General features: G+C 45.3%; 1 protein-coding gene across 5 annotated transcripts in view; it reads right to left on the bottom strand.

Annotated features, from left to right (window-relative positions):
- Positions 1 to 22,505, bottom strand: part of EHBP1 (EH domain binding protein 1) — a 739,122-nt gene extending 716,617 nt beyond the window's left edge. For all 5 annotated transcript variants that reach the window (XM_082251356.1, XM_082251359.1, XM_082251357.1 and 2 more), the window contains exons 1-2: positions 22,485 to 22,505; positions 21,769 to 22,155 (exon numbers count right to left, since the gene is read on the bottom strand). In XM_082251356.1, coding sequence (XP_082107482.1) covers positions 21,769 to 21,872 — 104 coding nt within the window. In that variant the 5' untranslated portion in view covers positions 21,873 to 22,155; positions 22,485 to 22,505. The remainder of the gene's footprint in view (positions 1 to 21,768; positions 22,156 to 22,484) is intronic.
- Positions 22,506 to 22,788: the final 283 nt, after the last annotated feature.

Below are 22,788 nucleotides of genomic sequence, written 5' to 3'. Positions count from 1 at the left end.
CAGTCGTTAGACCAGCTTCTGGCGGAAAGTCAGCTGTACACACTGTGCGAATATTGGCAATGGCCAGTTCCAGCTAAACCGGACAATTTTCGGCCCGTGTGTACCCAGCATTAGCAGGCTTTTTCACTGCAAGAATTACCAGAAAAAAAAGCATCTAAAAAAGTTAAGCAGCAAAGAGAGAAGCTCCACCGGGATTTTTTAGGCATAGGCCAACCACAAAAATATATATAGTAGAAGAAAGCGTGGAAAGTATCGGAAAATCGACAATTTTTATTAAAAAAAAAAATCCAACATGAGTAAAAATGGTGAACCATAAACACAATAGGCTAAGTGGGACTTTAAGTGAGACCCCAGCAGGTAGTGCCCCAAAATCCCAATCTGTCTTTATACTGCATCCACCAAGGGGTTGGAGGTGTAATGCTTCTCAGCTGGTCCTTTCCAGTTTGTACCATCGTTACAACTTAGCTATTTGAGTTTTGAGACAACAGACCAGTCATGGATGAGGGTGGGTTGGGGGAGGTTTGGGCTGTCTCCCTCCCACCTGTTCCCCCATCCATCCATCCATTAGCAGCCATGTGCTCCCAGTGTGGAGACACTAAATCAGAAAGTGTTAGGACTGCAGATAAAACAGGGTGCTGTTTAGTGGCTCTGCAGCTTACACATGCGTTTGCAAATGTGTGTCAACTAAACCCCTGTTCTTTGTATCATGAGACAGGTCTACTTGGTTGGGTGACAGACTGGACTGGAGGGTGAGTACATCAGACTGGGGGCTGGCTGACTTCCATGCACCTCTTATAATCCTTCAACCTCATTTTTATTTTTAAAATGGTGAACCATATCACCCAATAATGATATGTAATAGCAAAAAAATAGAAACAAACAATACAAAACATAGCAAGATATGCCCATGATCTGGAACATGAGGTTGGTCTCATGCAGTAGGAGGCCAAGCTACATCGTAGTTCACAGGGACATCCTGACATGTTTAGAAATCTAGAAAGATCAGAGCACAATCTATTTTTTTACAAATACAATATACACATACTAGTATTGTACAGAGATAAAACATATAGGCAAAAAACATTCACATTAAAAGTTAAGCAGAATATTAATTTTTTTTTTTCTATAACTGATGCTATGTGAATGAGAACATGAAACAAATAGAAAATAGGTGTTATCCCTAATTTGCAAACGTGGAAATCTACTTGAAGGAAACCAGCGATGGCCGCCTCCGGGCCCCCTTTAGTACAGGTTTTCAGCTGCTGGCCCCTTCAGACCTCCCGGGACACCGGACACAAGAAAACCACAGACATGCTGTTACACAGCCCCAATGCTGACACAAGACCTAACTTAATCAATCCCGGAACCAAACTGCAGCAGGGCAATTTCAGATGTTCTAAAAATTCTGTACAACACTGCACTTTGTTGGCATTACCTGGAGATCAATGCACCACTGAAAGCTAATGGCTTCATGTAAAATGCCAAGTAGTCTACAGGCCCGGTACAGAGTCAATTGAGGTGAGCAGATATCAGATATACGTTCTACTTAATGGAGTCTTATGAATGAATGGTCAGCATCCCCCCGATGTAAAACAAGGCTTTCAGAAAATGGACACTTTCACTTATTGATGTGTATAGAAAGATTTGTTCGGCTACAATGTTATAGCCCTGTAATGACTCAAGCAGCTCAATAAACACAGAAGTGCATACTTGTCAATTACCGCCCCCCCTTTTGCTGGTACAGTTGCCAATGTTCAGGATTTGTCATCAGAAATGTCCACGCTCCTCAAATCTTCAAGCAGATATACAAAAACACCATTAAGGGCCCTTTCACAGGGGCGGACCGCCTGTGAGTTTTTCAAGCGGACTTGATCAGACCCTCCAGTCTCCTCAATGGAGAGTCGTTCATGGACACCCGGCCAACATCTAATCCTGTCCGCTAAAAAACAGATGGATGGCAATCGGTTCCCCATCCATCTGGCGGATCGGCTGGCAGTTGGGTGTAAATGAGCTGTGTCTGTCTGTGTCCGCTCTGCATAAGCGGAATGTACACGAACCTGTCATCTGCCAGCTCAGCGGGGATCAGTAGATGGAGTCCGCCAGCTCAGTGTGAAATCTCACAGAGTCTGCATCGTGTGGAAGGGGCCTAAGGCTAGGTAAACACTTATCCGGCCTGCATTGTGCAAGTAGGTAGTCCATTTATTCCAAAGAACACAGAGAAAGGATTCCGTTTTTTTTTTTTAAATTGCGCTGCACTGAGCCTCGTGGTGCCACAATTCACAAGCCGTGTCTGCCAATGAATGGGGGTGCTATTAAGAATTAAGGGCACCCCCACACTTCTGCAGCTAAAGAGCACAGCATTTTGCCTGCGGCTTGGGAACATGCACACTTGTAAGCAATAATGTGAACTAGCCTTAATAAAGAAAATAAATGTATGGTTACAGGCGGTCCCCGGGTTATGAGCACAATAGAGACTGTAGGTTTATTCTTAAGTCGAGTATGCTTGTAAGTCAAAACAGTGCATTTTTAAGTGTAACTACAGCCTGTGCAGGGATCTGGGAAGTCCTGGGCTCTTCTGGCGTGCAGTCGTGTTATCTGGGGCTCTTGTGGCCATGCCATGCAGTGTGGGATGTGTCCGGAGCTGCAAGATGGCTGCTCAGTGGTATCCGGGGCCAGTATGGAGCACAAGCTGCCGGCATTGAAGGTCCGTTCGTAAGTAGGAGTCGTTCGTAAATCGGGGACTACCTGTACATGTAACTATTTTGAAAGTGTTACTAAACCCACAACAGTAAAATCAGTCTGTATATGCAGTAAAGCATGCTTGTTATACTCACTGTGGAACCTAAGGGGTTAATCCTCTACATTGTGTATAAAGGCTGTGTGATCCTGTCTTCTCTGATCCTCCTCTTAATTGACTCCAACCCATCTCCTGATAGAACAAAGCACTAGGAGTCAGGCTGCACATGCTCAGTTTTGTGAGTGTTTCTAGAGAGTATTTCTTTTTTCTTGGGAGGGTGCATGTGATCAGCACTCTAAAGAGGATCAGGTGAGAATAGAAACGCCTTCTACAAGCTTTACTAGGAACTGATAGAAGTCACAAGACTGCTATATACTGCTGATGACTAAAGGTATTTAGCAGTTTATACTTCCTAAAATAATTGCATTTCCATGTTCTGTGTACTGTGGGAGACCAGATATAGTGAATGCAGGCTCCTGGGTTTATTAACACTTTAGGCAACTACTTTTGCAATCCCCTGTACAACAGGACTCGGCTGTAGTACTGCCAATGAGGAACACCCAGAAAAGGGAGTTTTATCTTCCAATAGGAATTCTTGAGGTGTGTTCTTGGTTAAAGCCCAACTCCAGGCAACTTAAAAATTCTCATTTGCAGTGAGGCTGCACTTGTACTGCAAGGGTTAACAGCTAGTTTAGGTCTAGAAGGCAGAAAAGTAGAATTACCTGATCCTACAAGCTTCTAGACCAGTCCCTGCAGTGTCTTCTCCCCATGCTCCATCAGTCTAAAGCCCCGTATACACGCACCGATTGTCGGCCGAACGATCGGCTGTCTTTTGTCCGGTGCTGTCGTGTTGGTTGAAATGTGCTCTAGACTGCACACAAATTTTGTCGGCCAACAACAACCAACTTCAGAAGTGATGTCATGTGATGGTTAACTTTCCGTGTGTTTTTTCTTCTCGGAGCATGCCCAGTCTTGCTCATCTGGCTTTTGTCAGCCGAAATCTGTACTGACTGAGGAACAATCGGCCGTTCTGGTGTTGGCCAACAAAAATTTTATAGCATGCAGACCCGATTTTGTTCGGCCGAAAAGTCGCAGTCAGTTATCGGAAGCATCGTACTAACAAGCCGACAATCGGCCGATCGCCGAATATTTATGGCCGACAATCGGTACGTGTGTACGGGCCTTAAGATCCTGACATCATAAAGACTGACGCAGGGTCCACAGCCCTGCATTAGATATAATGACACCAAGGGACAGTCTGCCAGGGGAGCGGAAAATTAGGTAAGTAAAAGTGCTTTTATACTCCCCTAGAATAAAATGCGCAGTCAACCTCTGCAGTGCAGGCACAGCCACACTGCAAGGGATCATTTTCAAATTTCCCAGCGTTGGGCATGAACCTTTGCTAATGCAGCAAAGGAGGTCAAGGATCTGGCTGTTCTTTCTGGTAGGGGTGTCTGGATTACAAATCTTTTGAAAGATAAACCTATTCCCAGATTTGCTTTTTAACTGTACACTATATGTAGTGGTTTGCCCGGGTTGAGCTTTAAAGCGTAACTCCACTTTTGTTGAGAAAAAAAAAACATTCCGCTCTGGGTGATCTCCGTACATTGTAAGGATTTTAACAAACTTTGTTGCAGCTTCCGACCTTTTGTTATTCTGAAGAAATCATTGTTTGTTCCTCTGGGCTGAGTGGGTCTAAAGGGAGTAGTTTCATAATTATCTATCAGCTGTGCAGCTGCAGGCCTCTAATGAGGAAAGCTGCTGGGTCTGCATCCCTTTAGATGTGTTCCTATTGGGAGTATCTCACCAAAAATGACATTTTAATGCAGGGGGATGCCAGAGATCTGACTTGTATCTTAGGCAGACTTCTGGGAAAATTGGTGAGCCAATCACACAAGCAGGAAATTATATTTCTGGGGTGTGGTCAGTACACATTCTGTGTACAGAACAGCTCCAGGTAGCCATATTGCATTGCATTTTCAGAAAATTACGACAGCCGCAGATTGAAAAGGAAAGGTTATTTTTAATAATATTCAATCACAATATGATTTGTGTCACAATTGTATACGCTAGATTGTTATTTCTTTATTTTCAGATTATATATATATATATATATAATATATTTTTTTTTTTGTAACCTGAAAGAGAAACACATAATGGGCTAGTATGCACCGCATACTAGCCCATTATAAAATACTTACCTTAGAACGAGCCCCCGCAGTGCCGCCCGCTTACCTGACATGTCCAGTCGCCCGTTTTCCGGGATTGTGGCATCCGGCCGGAGCTGCGGTGACGTCACTCGCGCGGGAGCCGACGGTCACGGCACGGGACTCTGAAGGAACGGCACGAGTGGCGGTTCCTTCAGAGCGCATGCGCCAGTGACGTCACTGGCTGCATGTAAGGTAAATATCTCCTAAACGGTACATGTTTAGGAGATATTTACAGTACCTATAGGTAAGCCTTATCATAGGCTTACCTATAGATACAACTTGCAGAGGAGGGTTTACTTCCTCTTTAAGTCTTTTCAATTTTTATATGATGGACTAATAAAATTGCAATAGGCAAATCTCAAGCTACTACACCACTAGAAATAGCTGGTCCACCTCCATGCACCAGAACATAAATACCCTTGCAGTGCCATCACCCCCATCCCACCTCAAAGGGGTTAAATGCTTGATCTAGATCCGGGGTAGAGGAGACGGGTGTGATTCATCCTTCATATCCCTCGAAGGGAATAAAAGGTTTCCAGGATTGGGTGTACTTAAATTCCCCACGTTTCAAAATCCAATAAAATACATGAGCTTATAAATCAATGCAAGAGGTGCAGCTTACTGGCCAGCAGACTCCATTCACCCCAGAGCTGTCATATATAGTGCAGGTGAGGGCTACATTGATTAGCAGACCAATCAGAAGTGGGTTCTTGCAGTTGGGGGTGAGCACTATACTCTGACCTGCTTACATGGCCCTGATCACCTTACAGATGAACACAGCCTTTCCTGCAGGAGCTAAATCTGTCACACTAAGCTGTGTCTCCGACATGATTATTCATCCATCTGAGTGACATCAGTCTGTGTTCTACTCAGCTGAAAACATGCGATATGAACTTGGAATAATGGACTGCATATCCAAATCAGTGCTGCTGACATTCCACAAAATACAACCAGACAGACTACAGTGAGCTCGCCCTCATTCACATGGGCGCTCAGGTCCGTACACCATGAAATCAGCCAATTGTTTTTGCGATTGGAGCTGTTAAAGTGTTAGTAAACCCAGGAGCCTGCATTCACTATATCTGGTCTCCCACAGTACACAGAACACGGAAATGGAATCAGTTTAGTAAATATAAACTACTAAATACCTTTTCTCATCAACAGTATAAGGCAGTCTTGTGACTTTCAACAGTGTCTGGTTAAAACTTGTAGGAGGAGTTTTCATTCTCCTCTGACTGTCCTTTGAGGCTGCAGGACCCCTGACCCTCTGTATGGACAGTGCTGATTGGCCCTGTGCTGATCACATGCACTCTCCCAAGAAAAAAAAAAAACTCTCTAGCAATACACACCAAACTGAGCATGTGCAGCCTGTCCCCTAGCATCTGTTCTATCAGCAGATGGATTGGGGACAGTGGAAGGGGAGGATCAGAGAAGACCGGATGAAACAGCCTTGCTACACAATGCACAGGAAATGACCCTGTAGGTTCCAAGTAAGTATAACAAGCATGCTTTACTGAACTGATTTTACTATTGTGGGTTTAGTAACACTTTAACTGCTTACCGACCGACTGCCGCAGATGTACTGCGGCAGGCAGGCAGCCGCTCCAAGTTAAACCGCCGTACATGTATGGCGCTCGCTCTGGGGAGTCTAGGGGGCGAACAAGCACCGCCGGCGGCACCCTCCCGCCCCCACTCATGAGCGGGGAAGCCGGCGCATCCGATTGCCGTCTGACACCCTCGATCGTTCCCCGCTGACAGACAAGGACAGACGGCTGATGTAAACACAGCCATCCATCCTTCTCCCTGGGATGATCACAGAGACTATATGATCCTTCTATATAGGATCACATGTCTCTATGGTCATCTCACAAGCCCCCCCCCCCCCCCCCCCCACAGTTAGAATCACTCCCCTAGGCTTACATTTAACCCCTTCATCACCAAAAGTATTAACCCCTTCCCTACCAATGGTATTATTACAGTAACAGTGCATATTTTTTAGCACTGATTACTGTAGTAATGTCACTGGTATCCCCAAAAGTGTCATAAATAATAGTTAGGGCTCTTTCACACGGGCGATCCGATCAGATCCGCCTGTCAGTTTTTTGGGCGGATCTGATCGGATCCTCCATGCAGCTCTTTGGGGCAGCAGATGTCAGCGGAGACACCTCCGCTGACACCCGCTGCCATCCGTATCCGATCCTGTCTGTGAAATCTGGATGGATGGAAACCCTATTTTTCCATCCGTTCAGGGATCGGATCAGATGATAGCGGACAGACGGTCCGCTCTCATCCGATCCCCCCATAGAGAGCAGCGGGAGCTGTGACACCTCCCTCTCCGCACTGCAAGCGGAGACGGAGTTGTCATCCGCCGGCTCAGCGGGGATCGGCGGATCGATCCCCGCTGAGCAGCACCGATCCGCCTTCGGAGGAGGACCGTGTGAAAGAGCCCTTAGGGGTCCAATCTGTCCGCCACAATGTCGCAAAAAAACAAACAATAAAAATGACAAATATTTCCCCTAGTTTGTAGACGTGATAACTTTTGCGCAAACCAATCAAAATACGCTTATTGCGATTTTTTTACCAAAAATATGTAGCAGAAAACAAATTGGCCTAAAATGTTAAATAATTTTGATTTTTAATTTTTTTTTTTTTTTTTTTGAGAATACCATATAAAAGAATGTAAAAAATTGTTGTTTTTTTTTTTCCAAAATTGTCGCTCTTTTCTTGTTTATAGCGCAAAAAATAGAAAAATCGCACAGGTGATCAAATACCACCAAAAGAAAGCTTAATTTGTGGGAAAAACAGGACGTCAATTTAGTTTGGGTACAGCATCGCATGACCGCGCAATTGTCCGTTAAAGTAACGCAGTGCTGAATCGCAAAATAGGGCCTGGTCAGAAAGGGGATAAAATCTTCCGGTCCAGAAGTGGTTAAGAGTTGGATGTTGATGATTCACTGACCCGCAAACCTGTCAAATTAGGATGAGGGGCCATGTCTGTGCAAAACTGCGTTCCCATAGACGTTCATTGGCTGCCTGCGTGCAACACCTGACAGCTCCAGCCTTATAACCAAATGGCCTTTTCACATCCTCAGTGCCAGTGTTAATAGGGCCCTAAAGCTAAAGCATACCACAATCCTGAGCTTTGCCTATGCAGGGAAAGCAGTAGGTTTACTTGAATCCAGCCTCATTTTCCCTTCACTGTGCTCAGGTGATCAACCGCTAGAAAAAATAAAATACACAGTACTTTCATGTGTGAAGGAATCTACTCCCCCCACTCATGTGACAGCGCTAGGGCTTGGTGATTAGTCCAGCAATGTCATATGGGGGGCAGGAGAAAGTCCTCAACCATGTGAAAGCTCCAACTACAGTGACTTGGAGCTTACACAGGGTTTCCTCACTTCTGGTGGATGGGTGGAGGAATAGGGGAGCCAAAGATGGGGAGTATTACCAGGAGAAGGATATTAAATCTGAACCCGGGGTACACGTTCATTTTCCCCAGCAGTTTCTATTACATAAGAAAGTAGTGAAACTTCTTGTTTGTCTAATTGCACAGCATTCCTGTTGTATAAATTGGTTTGTACTACTACATGTACTTTATATTATTATTATATTACTACTACTACTACATGTACTTTATATTATTATATTACTACTACTACATGTACTTTATATTATTATTATATTACTACTACTACTACTACTACATGTACTTTATATTATTATTATATTACTACTACTACTACTACTACTACTACTACATGTACTTTATATTAGGCGCAAATTTAGACAGGATCTAATTAACCTACCAGCAAGTCTTTGGAGTGTGGAAGGAAACCGGAGTACCCGGAGGAAACCGCACCGGGAGAACATACAAACTGCAGGCAGGTAGTGCCGTGGTTGGGATTCAAACCAACGACCCTAGTGCTGTTAGGCGTAAGTGTTAACCACTGTGCAAAATGTCGATCTGCCATTCCAATTTCTGCATCTGTACTGTAGCATCCTCTTAGTATAATGACAACCTGAGGGAAAATAGTTTTTGTATAAATAAAAAAATAAATAAATTACAGTTTAGGAGAAAATTACCTTTAACCACTTCCCACCCAAAGTACGTTCCTGTACGTCCTCGGGTTTCAGTGGTTAGACCGGGATAATGCCCACACCTACAGCAGGGCTCAACAAAACCCAAGCGCCAAGTCGCAATGGCGACTGGAAATCGCATCCTAGCACCTGGATTACACCACAGCAGTGGTTGGGATCCTTCCATGTGGCCCACCCGCGGGTGCGCTGACGAGCGTTGGGCTGGCCGATAAATGACCCCACGGCTTTGTGGCCTGCTGGAGCGGGATACACGCTCCCATGTACGAGCCGGCGCCCTCTGGTGGACGGTGCTGTAATGAGCATGATTTACTCTCACTGCCTGCCCACCTCCGACATCTTCCCAGGTTGACAGCTGGACTTGATCGGTCGCCCTTTCCTCACTGCCACTGAGTGGACAGGGAGTGCCGTCTATCAGTGCCGCCTATCAGCGCAGCCTCATCAGCGTTGCCTAACAGTGCCCATCAGTGCCACCTGTCAGTGCAGCTTATTAGTGTCACCTAATCAGTGCTTATCAGCACAGCCTAATCAGTGTGGCCTGTCAGTGCCCACCAGCGCAGCTTATCAGTGTAACCTCATCAGTGTTTCCTATCAGTGCTTATCAGCGCAGCATCATCAGTGGCCCCTGCCAGTGCCGCCTCATCAGTGCCCATCAGCACAGCTTATCAGTGTAGCTTCATCAGCATCGCCTATTAGTGCAGGCTATCAGTGCTCATCAACGCAGCCTCATCAGTGGCCCCCTGCCAGTGCCGCCTCATCAGTGCCCCTTTTCAATTTTTTTCACTTGGCACCAAGCGTGAGCAATTCTTATTGCCAGACACCCCAGACATGCAGTTCTGGGCGTTGGGCAGCAGATTTAAAAACTGGCTCCTAACTTTTTTAGCTGGCTCCAAGATTCTAAGCACATTTGTCAAACCCTGACCTACAGGCATCATCCCAGTATCATTCTGTTCAGCCGGCGATTCTCTTTCAGGTAGAAGTGATCTGAGAAGCTACTTAGCCACTCAATCACTTCTGTGGGTGGCGGAAGGGGGTTCCACCCGCCGCTGCCTTTCCTGGGCTCTCCTGCTCCATCGCGGAGGCCAGGAGCGATGCAGCCGGCGGTACTGGCTGCCCTGTATAGAGAGAGAGGAACAGACGTAACCCTCTCTCTGTAACCCTAGAAACCGGAAGCGACGAGTAGCGGCCAGGAAAGCAGCCGATCGGCTGCATGGAGGACCAGAAGAGAGATTTGGGGTCTAAAAGAATTAAACGGCTCTTCAATCCTGTCCTGTTAAACCACTGTATGGTCTTGGCCACCGTGCTGCAGCTCAGTTTCAGGGTATTGGCAATCTACTTATAGCCTAGGCCATCTTTATGTAGAGCAACTATTCTTTTTTTCAGATCCTCAGAGAGTTCTTTGCCATGAGGTGCTATGTTGAACTTCCAGTGACGAGTATGACAGAGTGAGAGCGATAACACCAAATTTACCACACCTGCTCCCCATTCACACCTGAGACCTTGTAACACTAACGAGTCACATGACACCGGGGAAGGAAAATGGCTAATTGGGCCCAATTTGGACATTTCCACTTAGGGGTGTACTCACTTTTGTTGCCAGCGGTTTAGAAATGAATGGCTGTGTGTTGAGTTATTTTGAGGGGGACAAGAAATTTACACTGTTATACAAGCTGTACACTCATTACATTACATTGTAGCAAAGTGTTATTTCTTCAGTGTTGTCACATGAAAAGATATAATAAAATATTTACAAAAATGTGAGGGGTGTACTCACTTTTGGGAGATACTGTGTGTGTGTGTGTGTGTGTGTGTGTGTATATATATATATATAATTTTACACATACATACACACACACACACACCTATGTCTATGTGTACAGTGTGTGTGTGTGTGTGTGTGTGTGTGTGTGTGTGTGTGTGTGTGTGTGTGTGTGTGTGTGTGTGTGTGTGTGTGTGTGTGTGTAAATCCAGGAAGTGAACAGGCAGCAGCCTCAGCTGCCCACAGTTAAAATGGCTGCAGCTAGACAGAGGGAGATTTCTGCAGCATATTTGGCAAGTACAGAATCACAGTATACATTAAAATAATATGCAAAGTAGTTGGAGGGAAGCTTCAGAATGGCAAAGATATTTTTATTACAAATTATGTCAGCAGACTGCAGTTCCTCATTAAGTTCTAAGTAATTTTCTCGCAAAAAAAGTTGATTTTTACAAGTAGGAGCGAAGTGTCAGAAATGGCCCGGAAGCGAAGTGGTTAAAAACAGCATGACATCATTGCTTCCTTCGAAATAAAGCATTTAGGGACAGGCACCGGGAAAGGAATGAATAGAGCGTCCTATCCACAGCACCGCTTGGGAAGGGACTGTATATGAACAGTAGCCAGGGAAGCATCAATACAATACAGTGGACTTAAGCAGGTCATACACTAGTGGACTAAATCTGCCCACACACTAGTAAACACTTACTTTTGGAACAAACTGACTTTCCCAAACGAAAACCACATTAAGAGTCTATGGATACTAGCTTAAAAAAAAAATGCAAGTGCACCTGGCAGGAAAAACGGAGGGTTTTTTGTGCTAGCGTTTAGGAGTATTTAGTGTTTTTTTTTCTGCCATAAAAACGCTCTCAAAATCGCAAATTCTGCCTCTAAAAGTTGAGCTTAAAATATGCCTGTTATGTCCTAATGTGTATGGACACATAGGATAACATTGAGTTCCTTCTACAAGCAAAACACAAAACTGTGAAGCAGCGTATTTTTAACCAAGCGTGCATGGTGCCTTAGGCCCTTTTCACACCTGGGCGTTTGCATTTGTAGGCAGAAGCGCCTGCGATTCTGCCTGTAGTCCCAAAACGCTCTGCAAACCTGACAAATCACATCACGCTTGTTTCATTTTCGATGGCACCTAAACACGAGTGTGATACTGCCGCGATAAATCGTGTTGCAATCGCGGTAAACCTTAGCACGCAAAGTTTGTTGCCCAAAAGAGACAGCTGCTCACATTTAAGCAACAAGTTTCACGCTATGCGGTTTTGCGTGACAATCGTGGCAGAATCGCACCCACGTTTAGGTGCCATTGAAAATGACTGGCGCCTGAACAAGCTAGGTGCGATTTGTCAATTTTGCAGAGTGTTTTGGGGTCGCGGGCAGAAATGCGGCGATTGTGCCTGCAATTGTAGACATCCAGATGTGACCGGAGCCTTGAAACTCATTTGTTTAAGAAAAGTTTTCCATCCTGCTCCTTCCAATTTTCTTATCAGTGCAGTCAAAAATGAACACCGATTTGACCCCAATAAGGAATAGAACATTGAATAAAAGTGTATGGGCAGCTTGTAAAGACAGAAGGTTTCTTTTTTATCTTAATGCATTCTATGCATGAAGATAAAAACAACCTTCTGTTTGTAGCAGCCCCCCCCCCCCCAGCACCCCCTAATACGTACCTGAGGTCCATCTCTATACAGTAATGTTGCATGAGTGTCTCAGCTGCCTGCGACTCCCCTCCCTATTGGCCGAGACAGCAGCGCGGCATGATTGGCTCCCACTGAGAGGGGCAGGGACAAGTCACGGCTTCATGTCTGAATGGACACAGGGAGATGTGACTCGGCTCGGGTGCCCCCAGAGCAAGCTGCTTGTTGTGGGGGCACTCAACAGGAAGGAGGGGCCAGGAGCACAGAAGAGGGACCCAAGAAGAGGAGGATCCAGGCTGCTCTGTGTAAAACCTACTGCACAGAACAGGTAAGTATAACATGTTTGTTATTTTAAAAAACTTTGCAAACACTTTAACCACTTCTGGACCAGAAAGATTTGCCCCCTTAAATGACCAGGCCATATTTTGTGATTCAGCACTGCGTTACTTTAAACAGACAATTGCGCGGTCGTGCGACAATGTACCTTAATAAAATCAATGTCCTTTTTTCCCACAAATAGAGCTTTCTTTTGGTGGTATTTGATCATCTGTGCGATTTTTATTTTTTGCGCTATAAACAAAAAGTGACAATTCTGGAAAAAAAAAAATATTTTTCACATTCGGCTATATAAAACTTTCCCAAAAAAAAAAAAATTAAAACTTTAACATTTTAGGCCAATTTGTTTTCTGCTACATATTTTTGGTAAAAATCGCAATAAGCGTATTTTAATTGGTTTGCGCAAAAGTTATTGCGTCTACTAACTACGGGAAAGATTTCGGTCATTTTTATTGTTTTTTTTTTACTAGTAATGGTGACGATCTGCGATTTTTTTGCGGGACTGTGACTTTGCGGCGGACAGATCAGACCCCTGACTGACATTTTTTACACTTTTGGAGTAATCAGTGCTAAAAATATGCACTGTTACTGTAATAATGACACTGGCAGGGAAGGGGCTAACAGTGTGGGTGATCAAGAGGTTAAAGTGTACCTAGGGAACGTGTTTCTAACTGTGGAGGGGCGTGGCTTGTGAAATGACCATAGGGACCTATGATCTTATATAGAAGGATCACATGGGCTCTATGATCATTCCAGGGAGAAGAACGGTCAGCTGTGTTCACAACAGTCAACCGTTCTCTCTAAGCAGGGAACGATCGCGGGTGTCAGGCGGCAATCGGAGCGGCCTGCCCGCTGCATCGGCTTCCCCGCTGACGAGCGGGGAAAGGGAGCGCACCCCCCTAGCTGCCTGCGTGCGACTGACGTATACCTACGGCGGTTTGTACAGGAGCGGCTGCCTGCCGCAGTATAAGGGCCCTTTCACACGGGCGCTCCGCATGTCCGCAAATCATCCTATTTTTTTGCGGTTGATATACGGACATAATGTAAGTCAATGGCATTGCGGATGTCAGCGGATGACCATCCGCTGACATCCGATTTTCATCCTTTCAGTTCTGTTACGTTTTTTGGAACGGAACAGAACCCTATTTTTGTTCCGTTTAAAAAACGGAACGGATGCAAAATCGGATGTCAGCGGTGTCATCCGCTGACATCCGCAATGCCCATAGACATGCATTATGTCCGTATATCATCCGCAAACTGATGGGATGATATGCGGATATACGGAGCGGATGACACAAATGTCATCCGCTCCGTGGAAAAAAAAAAAAAAGTGCCGGAGCGGATTGCAATGCGGTCCGCTCCGTGTGAAAGAGCCCTGACTGCGGTGGGCGGTCCTAAGGTGGTTAGAGCAGTCTGCAATACTTACCTCTGCTTCAACAGTCCTCTCCAGCTTCTTTCAAGTTCCAGTCTTCACTCATTTTGATTGGCCGGTGCAGTATGACATCCCTCCCAGCACAGTAAACATTCTACAAAAGACTAAGAGCAGGTAAGTTCATCTTATTGCAGAAGAGATATTGCCTGTATCTCCTGCAATAAAGAGCCTGGCTGCTCACAGTTTATATTTTAGACTTCAGTGGGAGGGGGGGTGCAGGTACCTGTCAAAATTGGGCCCCCCCCCCTTCCTAAAAGCGGAACTTCCCCTTTTGGGTGGAGCTCTGCTTTAAGTTCAGCTTTAAAAACCTTAGAAGCATAGTAGAGGCCCTCTTTAAAAGAGAAGCATGGGAATACAAAAAAATAAATAAATAAACCTACATACTCATGACCCTGGTCTGATGCTGCATATTTCCCCTGCTGGTTCTAAGCCCAAGAACCGAGCAATCACATGACTGCTGATCGCTCACTTCTCTGTCTTTCCACAACAGAGAGCAGTGATGGTCAGTTACTGCTTTCTGCTCTGCCCCTCCAGTGCTCACTAGAATGCCAAGGGGACGGGAATGATGCACTTATAGGCTGAGCCAGCTGCCAATCAAGCATCTGGGTGAATACCGACAATATAGTTAGGATCCTTCCAGAACCTGGAGCAGCTCTGCAAAGTCAGTAGACGGCGTGCTTTTAGCCTGCTGTTGGCAGATTCTGGGTCACAGGAGGCACAAGTGAGTGCACATCTGCAACCAACAAGAGCAGTATGACCACAACAACTTTGGCCATACTTCTCTTTTAATGCATTATATATTTCCATGTCATCACTTTCATTACAATTCAAAATGCAAAGGGCCTATTCCTTATCTTATGGCAGAAGGCAGAACTGCAATTAGATAGCAGAACATCACAGAGCTGCTTATCCTCAGGGTAGATAAAAATCTAGGTTTGTTTTTTTATTTAAATCAGATTTTTTTTATCAAATTTTGTTTTAATAAAATGATTTTTGAGTAAAAATCCATTCAAAGATAGTTTTCTATTTAAGATACATTAATATTTTAGTTAATTCAGCATGAAATGGAGCTTAGTTATGTAGCATGAGGCTGTATATTCTGCAAGATTTAGATTTCTGGTAAACTCATTCAAAGAAGCTGAGATGACATGCACTGCATTGATGCATTCACATAATTTCACACCAACTACCAGCAAGAATGAGTCCTTACATTCAAAGAGCCCCTGTCATTTCAGATATATCATGGCAGCGCCTGTTAGCGGGCATCCACTCACTCGCTGCCGCCACGTCCCTCACTTTGTTGTGTCAGTGCCGCATCACCAGCCGTCCCATTCACTTTATTGGGACGGTCAGTGAGTCAACAGCGGGTCAGAGGAGAAGCCGCTACGGGACAGAGATGACAGTTGCTCTTGAAAAATTATGATTTCAATATCGAGTTGATTTAAATCAAGCCTTTTTACTAGTGATTTAAAATCAAATCCACCCTGCTTATCCGTAACTTCAACTACTGTATACACAGTATATACCATATGGATCTCAAGACATATAAAAAACAATGTAAATGGAAAAAAAAAGAAGAAAAAAAAAATGCAAAAAATACCAAGCTAATATCTTAATACAGTACACAAAAAAACAAAACAAACATAAAAAGCAGCCAGCACAACAGAGGGCAATCTGCAAATATAAATTCGAACAAAAAGTGCAGCGCTAATGGTAGTCTTCAAAACAAACAGTAAATCATAAAGGATGCATACAGTATAAATGACTGCTAAGGCCCCTTTCACACTATTGCGACGCAATTTTGCCGCAATTTCGCGGCGCGATTTTTGCCGCGATTTTGAAAGCATGGGCAAGGCTATATGCCTCAAAATGCATTAAAATCGTGGCAAAGTAGTGCAGGAACTACTTTGAAGTCGGTGCGACTTCAAAACGCACTGATATGAATGGGGCTCATTGAAAATAATGGAAAACGACTTGTCATGCGATTTTGCGGTCCAAAATCGCGGGACAAGTCGCACTAGTGTGAATGGGGCCTATATCACAAAATAAATGAATAGCTAAGTGCATGCATTCAAATAAATACCAAAACAGTGTGATGGTACGTCAAAATGTACTGTGACAATTTTTTTTTTTTTCACGGAAACAATTAAAGAGAAAAAAGAAAAGTCCAGATCATAAAAAAACTCTCAGATCTGTGTCTACACCGTGAACGTATATCTTCAAATGTGTGATCCAAGTGGGTATAATGTAGAATTGTAAGTGAGCCAATCCTCCACCAACATAAAGGAGGCTTTCCGGAGCAAATGGGCCCAAATTAGCATACGCCAAATGGATCAACAGTAGCAATGGTGAATATACACCAGAATACTCCACATTAGAGCCCTGCGCGGGACTGTTTAAATAAACCCGCTGAATGTATGACCAGGACCGCCCCCACACCCGCAATGTTTGTGTTCCACTCCCGCCCACACCCGCAATGTTTGTGTTCCACTCCCGCCCACACCCGCAATGTTTGTGTCCACTCCCGCCCGCACCCGCAATGTTTGTGTCCACTCCCGCCCGCACCCGCAATGTTTGTGTCCACTCCCGCCCGCACCCGCAATGTTTGTGTCCACTCCCGCCCGCACCCGCAATGTTTGTGTCCACTCCCGCAAGGTTTGTGTCCACTCCCGCAAGGTTTGTGTCCACTCCCGCAAGGTTTGTGTCCACTCCCGCAAGGTTTGTGTCCACTCCCGCAAGGTTTGTGTCCACTCCCGCAAGGTTTGTGTCCACTCCCGCAAGGTTTGTGTCCACTCCCGCAAGGTTTGTGTCCACTCCCGCAAGGTTTGTGTCCACTCCCGCAAGGTTTGTGTCCACTCCCGCAAGGTTTGTGTCCACTCCCGCAAGGTTTGTGTCCACTCCCGCCCGCGCCCGCAATGTTTGTATCCACTCACGCCCGCACCCGCAATGTTTGTGTCCACTCACGCCCGCACCCGCAATGTTTGTGTCCACTCACGCCCGCACCCGCAATGTTTGTGTCCACTCACGCCCGCACCCGCAATGTTTGTGTTCCACTCCCGCCCGCACCCGCAATGTTTGTGTTCCACTCCCGCCCGCACCCGCAATGTTTGTGTTCCACTCCCGCCCACACCCGCAATGTTTGTGTTCCACTCCCGCCCACACCCGCAATGTTTGTGTTCCACTCCCGCCCACACCCGCAATGTTTGTGTTCCACTCCGGCCCGCACCCGCAATGTTTGTGTTCCACTCCCGCCCGCACCGTTTGTGTCCACTCCCGCAATGTTTGTATCCACTCCCACCCGCAATGTTTGTGTCCACTCCTGCGGTTTTGCACTATACTCGCCGTATAAGACTACCCCCTCTTCTGAGGCAACACCATTTCATAACATCAGTGGAGTCATCACGTCCCTATTAAATATTTTAGCCCGCTGGATGTGCCCTATTATGTACTGTAGCTTCTGCTACACACAGAACTTCTCTATTATTAATAGTTTAGCCCGCTGGATGTGTATACAGTAAGCTTTGGCTACTTACAGAACTTCCCTGTGCTGTAATACTCTATGTACCGTGGTGAGCCAATCACGGCAAGCTGTTTATTCTATTATTGCATACAAAGCCTGCTCGGATTGGCAAAGGTTGTATAAGACCGCCTCTCTGACTCAGCCAATCCGAGCAGGCTTTGTATGCATTAATAGAATACACCGCTTGCCATGATTGGCTCAGCACGGTACATAGAGTATTACAGCACAGGGATGTTCTGTAAGTTGCCAAAGGTACTGTATACACATCCAGCGGGCTAACATTCTTAATAGGGATGTTCTGTAACTAGCTGAAGCTACAGTACCTGGCGTATAAGACGACCCCCGATTTTTGGGGTATCTTTTTTTATACTCCGGAAAATGTGTTACACCAAATTGCACCGTTACGTGCAAAATATTTTGACCGCTCACTCCTGTCCGCAGCAGATGTAAAACTGCCCGCTACCGCAAGATTTGCATTGGGTCCTGCGGTTCCCACGGGATCCCAAACCCAATGCGGCCCTCTACTCCACATCCACCATCAGTGGAAACGATTCAGTAAGGGTTCTATGGACTCGCAATGAAATATGAATAAAATCTTTTTGACCAGGCTCAATGTGTGGATAATCAAAGATAGAAAAACAAAAGGCCTCCACATAGTGTAAAACCATACAATAAAGAGGCTTATTCAAGATTAAGAACAATTACAGTTAGGTAAATTAGAAAGGGCTTTCAGTATATGTAGACAGTCAGATGGGGTCAGATGTCTTAGGAGACGAAACGCATCAGATCGAGCTTTATTTTGTGCCATTGCGTAATTTACTGTCTACATGTACTGAAAGCGCTTTCTTATCTACCTGTGTTATTAATCTTGAATAAGCATCTTTATTGTATGGTTTTATTTTTCTATCTTCGGTTATCCACACATTGAGCCTGGTCGAAGAAGATTTTATTCATATTTCATAGAACCCTTACTGAGTCGTTTCCACTGAGGGTGGATGTGGAGTATTCCGGTGTATATACACACCATTGCTACTGTAGACCCATTTGGTGTATGCCAATTTGGGTCCATTTTCTCCAGTAAGCCTCCTTTATGTTGGTGGTGGATCGGCTCACTTACAATTCTACATTATACCAACTTGGATCACACATTTGAAGATATACCTTCTTCACGGTTTAGACACAGATCTGGACTTTTTTATTATATGGACTTTTCTTTTTGCTCTTTTTCACTGAAATAATGATTATTGTCACGGTACATTTTGACGTACCATCACACTGTTTTGGTATTTATTTGAATGCATGCACTTAGCTATTCATTTATTTTGTGATATAGGAGTCATTTATATGCATCCTTTACTTTGTGATATAGGAGTCATTTATATGCATCCTTTAATTTGTGATATAGGAGTCATTTATGTGCATCCTTTAATTTGTGATATAGGAGTCATTTATGTGCATCCTTTAATTTGGGATATAGGAGTCATTTATATGCATCCTTTATGATTCACTGTTTGTTTTAAACACTACCATTAGCGCTGCACTTTTTGTTCCAATGACATAAAACGCACATGCTGCCCACCTGTACCATCCGCCCTGTTATGTCAGAATTCTTACCAGCTTTCAACTGCATAGTATTCATCGGTAACAAGAAATAGGAAACCACAGGTACCCATCTCAGAGCATTCTACTGAACACCACAAGCACCATGTCAGCAAATAAAAGAAAGTGAACTGTATACATAGGCAGGTGATCAAAGTACATACTAAATGCATCCGACAAAACAAGCCAAAGTCATCTCTTCACTATCACAATAGTCCACGCTGCTTTTTCACAACAAACTACAACTACTTCGAACCAAATCACATTTTTATATTTATTCATTCATTTTATGATAGTTTATTATAAATTGGTTCAAGAACATTGTGCCAAGTGCAGTAACCCATAGCAGCAGAGATCTTTCACCGATCTGCCGTAGACTCAAATCTGATTGGTCGCTGTGGTTCATGCACATGATTTCATGTTTAGCACTTCCAGTGCATTTTACATTATACACCAAGGGCTCATTAACATCAGATGCCATTCAACATGTTTTTTTGTAAAATGCAAGAAAAATAAATGTATTTTGGATGACCCTAGTTTACACAATTGTGGTGCATTCACGTGCGTTTTAAAAAATACAGCATGTTCCTTTTTTCGCATGTAAACGCACATGAATTCACTGCAAATGTGTATAAATACAATTCAGTAAGGGTTCATTTAAACCAAAATCCCCATTTTCAGTGTGCAGTTCCCCATGTGTGTACACATGCATTTATGTTGCTTTTGTGGTGCATTTTTAGGCTTTATGATATTTTTTTTACCAAGTTGCATTTACCTGCATTTGAGGTGTTTTCATGTGTGTATACATAGAAAAAAAAAATTCAGTATGCTGCACTTTTTATTTTCCTTTAACGCACATGAAAGTAAAATGGTGTAAAACTCACGGGAATACGTACATTTTTCTTGCATGTGCGTTTGTACTGCATCATCAGATGTTTGAAAAAGAGTGAAGTTTTTTTTCCCCTTCGTGCATTTTATGCATGGAGGTGAAAAACCTGTGTGCTGCTCCCCCCACAGCCCCCCTAATACCCACTGGAGCCCCCTCCCGATACAGTAACATGCATGGGAGCCTCGGCTATCCCAGGTCTCTCTCTCTCCTCATTGGCTGAGACACAGCAGCGGGAGCTACTGGCCCCCCACTGCTGTCAATCACCACCAGTGAGCCAATGCGGAGAGAGCAGGGGGCAGGGCCGAGCTACAGCTCTGCATGTTTAATGGATGCATAGAGTGGGGCTCAGAAGCAAGCACACACCAAGGGGGAGAAGCCAGGCGCGCTGGCAGGGGACTCGAGTAGAGGAGGATGAGGGCTGCTACTGGCCCCCACTGCTGTCAATCATAGCCAGTGAGCCAATGCGGAGAGAGCAGGGGGTGGGGCCGAGCTACGGCTCTGCATGTTTAATGGACGCATAGAGTGGGGCTCAGAGGCAAGCACACACCAAGGGGGAGAAGCCAGGCGCGCTGGCAGGGGACTCGAGAAGAGGAGGATCAGGGCTGCTACTGGCCCCCACTGCTCTCAATCATAGCCAGTGAGCCAATGCGGAGAGAGCAGGGGGTGGGGCCGAGCTACGGCTGTGTCGTGTTTAACGGCCGCATAGAGTGGGGCTCAGAGGCAAGAACACACCAAGGGGGAGAAACCAGGCGTGCTGGCAGGGGACTCGAGAAGAGGAGGATCGGGGCTGCTACTGGCCCCCACTGCTGTCAATCACAGCCAGTGAGCCAATGCGGAGAGAGCAGGGGGTGGGGCCGAGCTATGGCTCTGTGTGTTTAATGGATGCATAGAGCGGGGATTGGGAGCAAGCACACACCAAGGGGGAGAAGCCAAACGTGCTGGCAGGGGACTTGAGAAGAGGAGGATCGGGGCTGCTCTGTGCAAAACCATTACACAGAGCAGGTATGACATGTTTGTTTTTAAAACCAAGCCTTTATTATCACTTTATACACCGTATGGACACACATGCAGGAAAAATAAATGCATTTTAAATGAGTTTAGGTTACACTAGTGAGGTGCTTTCATGTGCGTTTATAAAAAGGACAGCGTGCTTTCTTTTCTTATTGCATGTAAATGTACATGAACACATGTAAATGCAATGAAAATCATAAATAATACCCAAAAGAAAGAACCACAAATGTGCTACAAACATGTTACAAATGCATGTAAATGTGTATTCGGAAGTGCACATTGAACGCAGGGATTGAGATGTAAACGAGCCCTTAGGATTCATTCATTCTATATTCTAGGAAAGCAAATGCTAACAGACAATGAAATAAGTGAAATCAGGTGTGCTAGAAGGTATCACACAACAGTCACTGGTGTCAGATGGGAATGACTGACAGCTCAATGGGCTGGGAATTTTCTGTACTTCCTCACACAGCTTGTAATTTATGACTAGCGTGTGTTTACTGACAGCTATACAAATACAAAACGGCGGTCACTGACCATTTCTTAGTGCATTCCACCATCAGCTCCTGGTAAGATGCCACAAACTGAAACTTGGAGGCATGTTTGCCCACACGCTGCAGCCTCTTCCATACTGAAGCCATGATCCAAGATCAGACCAAAGCGGTCGGGGGGAAGGGAAGGAAAGACGTCTTTTCTGTATTATTCCGAGCAGCCTTACAAGGTGGCGTGCGTAGCAGGGCAGAGGGTGCCAAACGCAGGCTGTTGTCCAGACACACTCATCAGAGACACCGGCGGCTGATCCCACTTCACAAGGCAGACAGCCAGCTTAGGAGACTCCTGCATGGCTGAGGGAGAGGAAGTTCCCGGTGCATGGAAAGTCAGCCCTCCTCCCAGGCGAAATGACGTGGAATCCGTAAAGCTAGACTGGTACAGACAAAGGAGGAAGCAGGAGAGAGAAAGCTGTTAATATTTGACATCATTGAGCAATGTGTTCCCTAAGCAGAGCTGTCAGCGATCCTACTTACAGGAAGGTCTATAGGGGGGGGGGGGGGGGGGGTGATCAGCACACACACACACATACATACATAGACACACACACACAGGTCATGTGCATGGGAAAAAGGTGACAGGAATGCGGGTGACAGCTCGCTCTCCCACCCCCAATGACAGATCAGGGAAAGTCTGCCAACACTGGGGAAGCAGATTCTCCAACCTGTCATTTGTATTCTAGCTCATCCACCCCATAATTATACCTCGGCCAGGCATCTGACACAAGGGTGGCAGCACAGGGAGGAGGAGGAGGAGGAGAATAGCGTGCCGCCTGGCCACAAGACGTACGCTGCCACCCAAAACATTGGCCATGTCTATGATTCACAGGTCCCCTTACTCACTGCCCCTCCCCCTGTCACTACAAGCTGTCATCATCCGCTCACCGTTAACCCATGCTTTGCCTTGCAGGGCAGCAGGGATCCCCGACCTCTGACAGATCCCCCCACCACCTGCAATATGACAGGCAGCTGTGTGCCAGAAGGGGCACAAAATAAACTTTAAATCAGT

The sequence above is a fragment of the Pelophylax lessonae genome, assembly GCF_965119305.1.
Source record: "Pelophylax lessonae genome assembly, chromosome: 3".
Lineage (NCBI taxonomy): Eukaryota > Metazoa > Chordata > Amphibia > Anura > Ranidae > Pelophylax > Pelophylax lessonae.
Note: the sequence above shows the minus strand (reverse complement) of the source record. Positions and strands in the feature narration are given on the sequence as shown.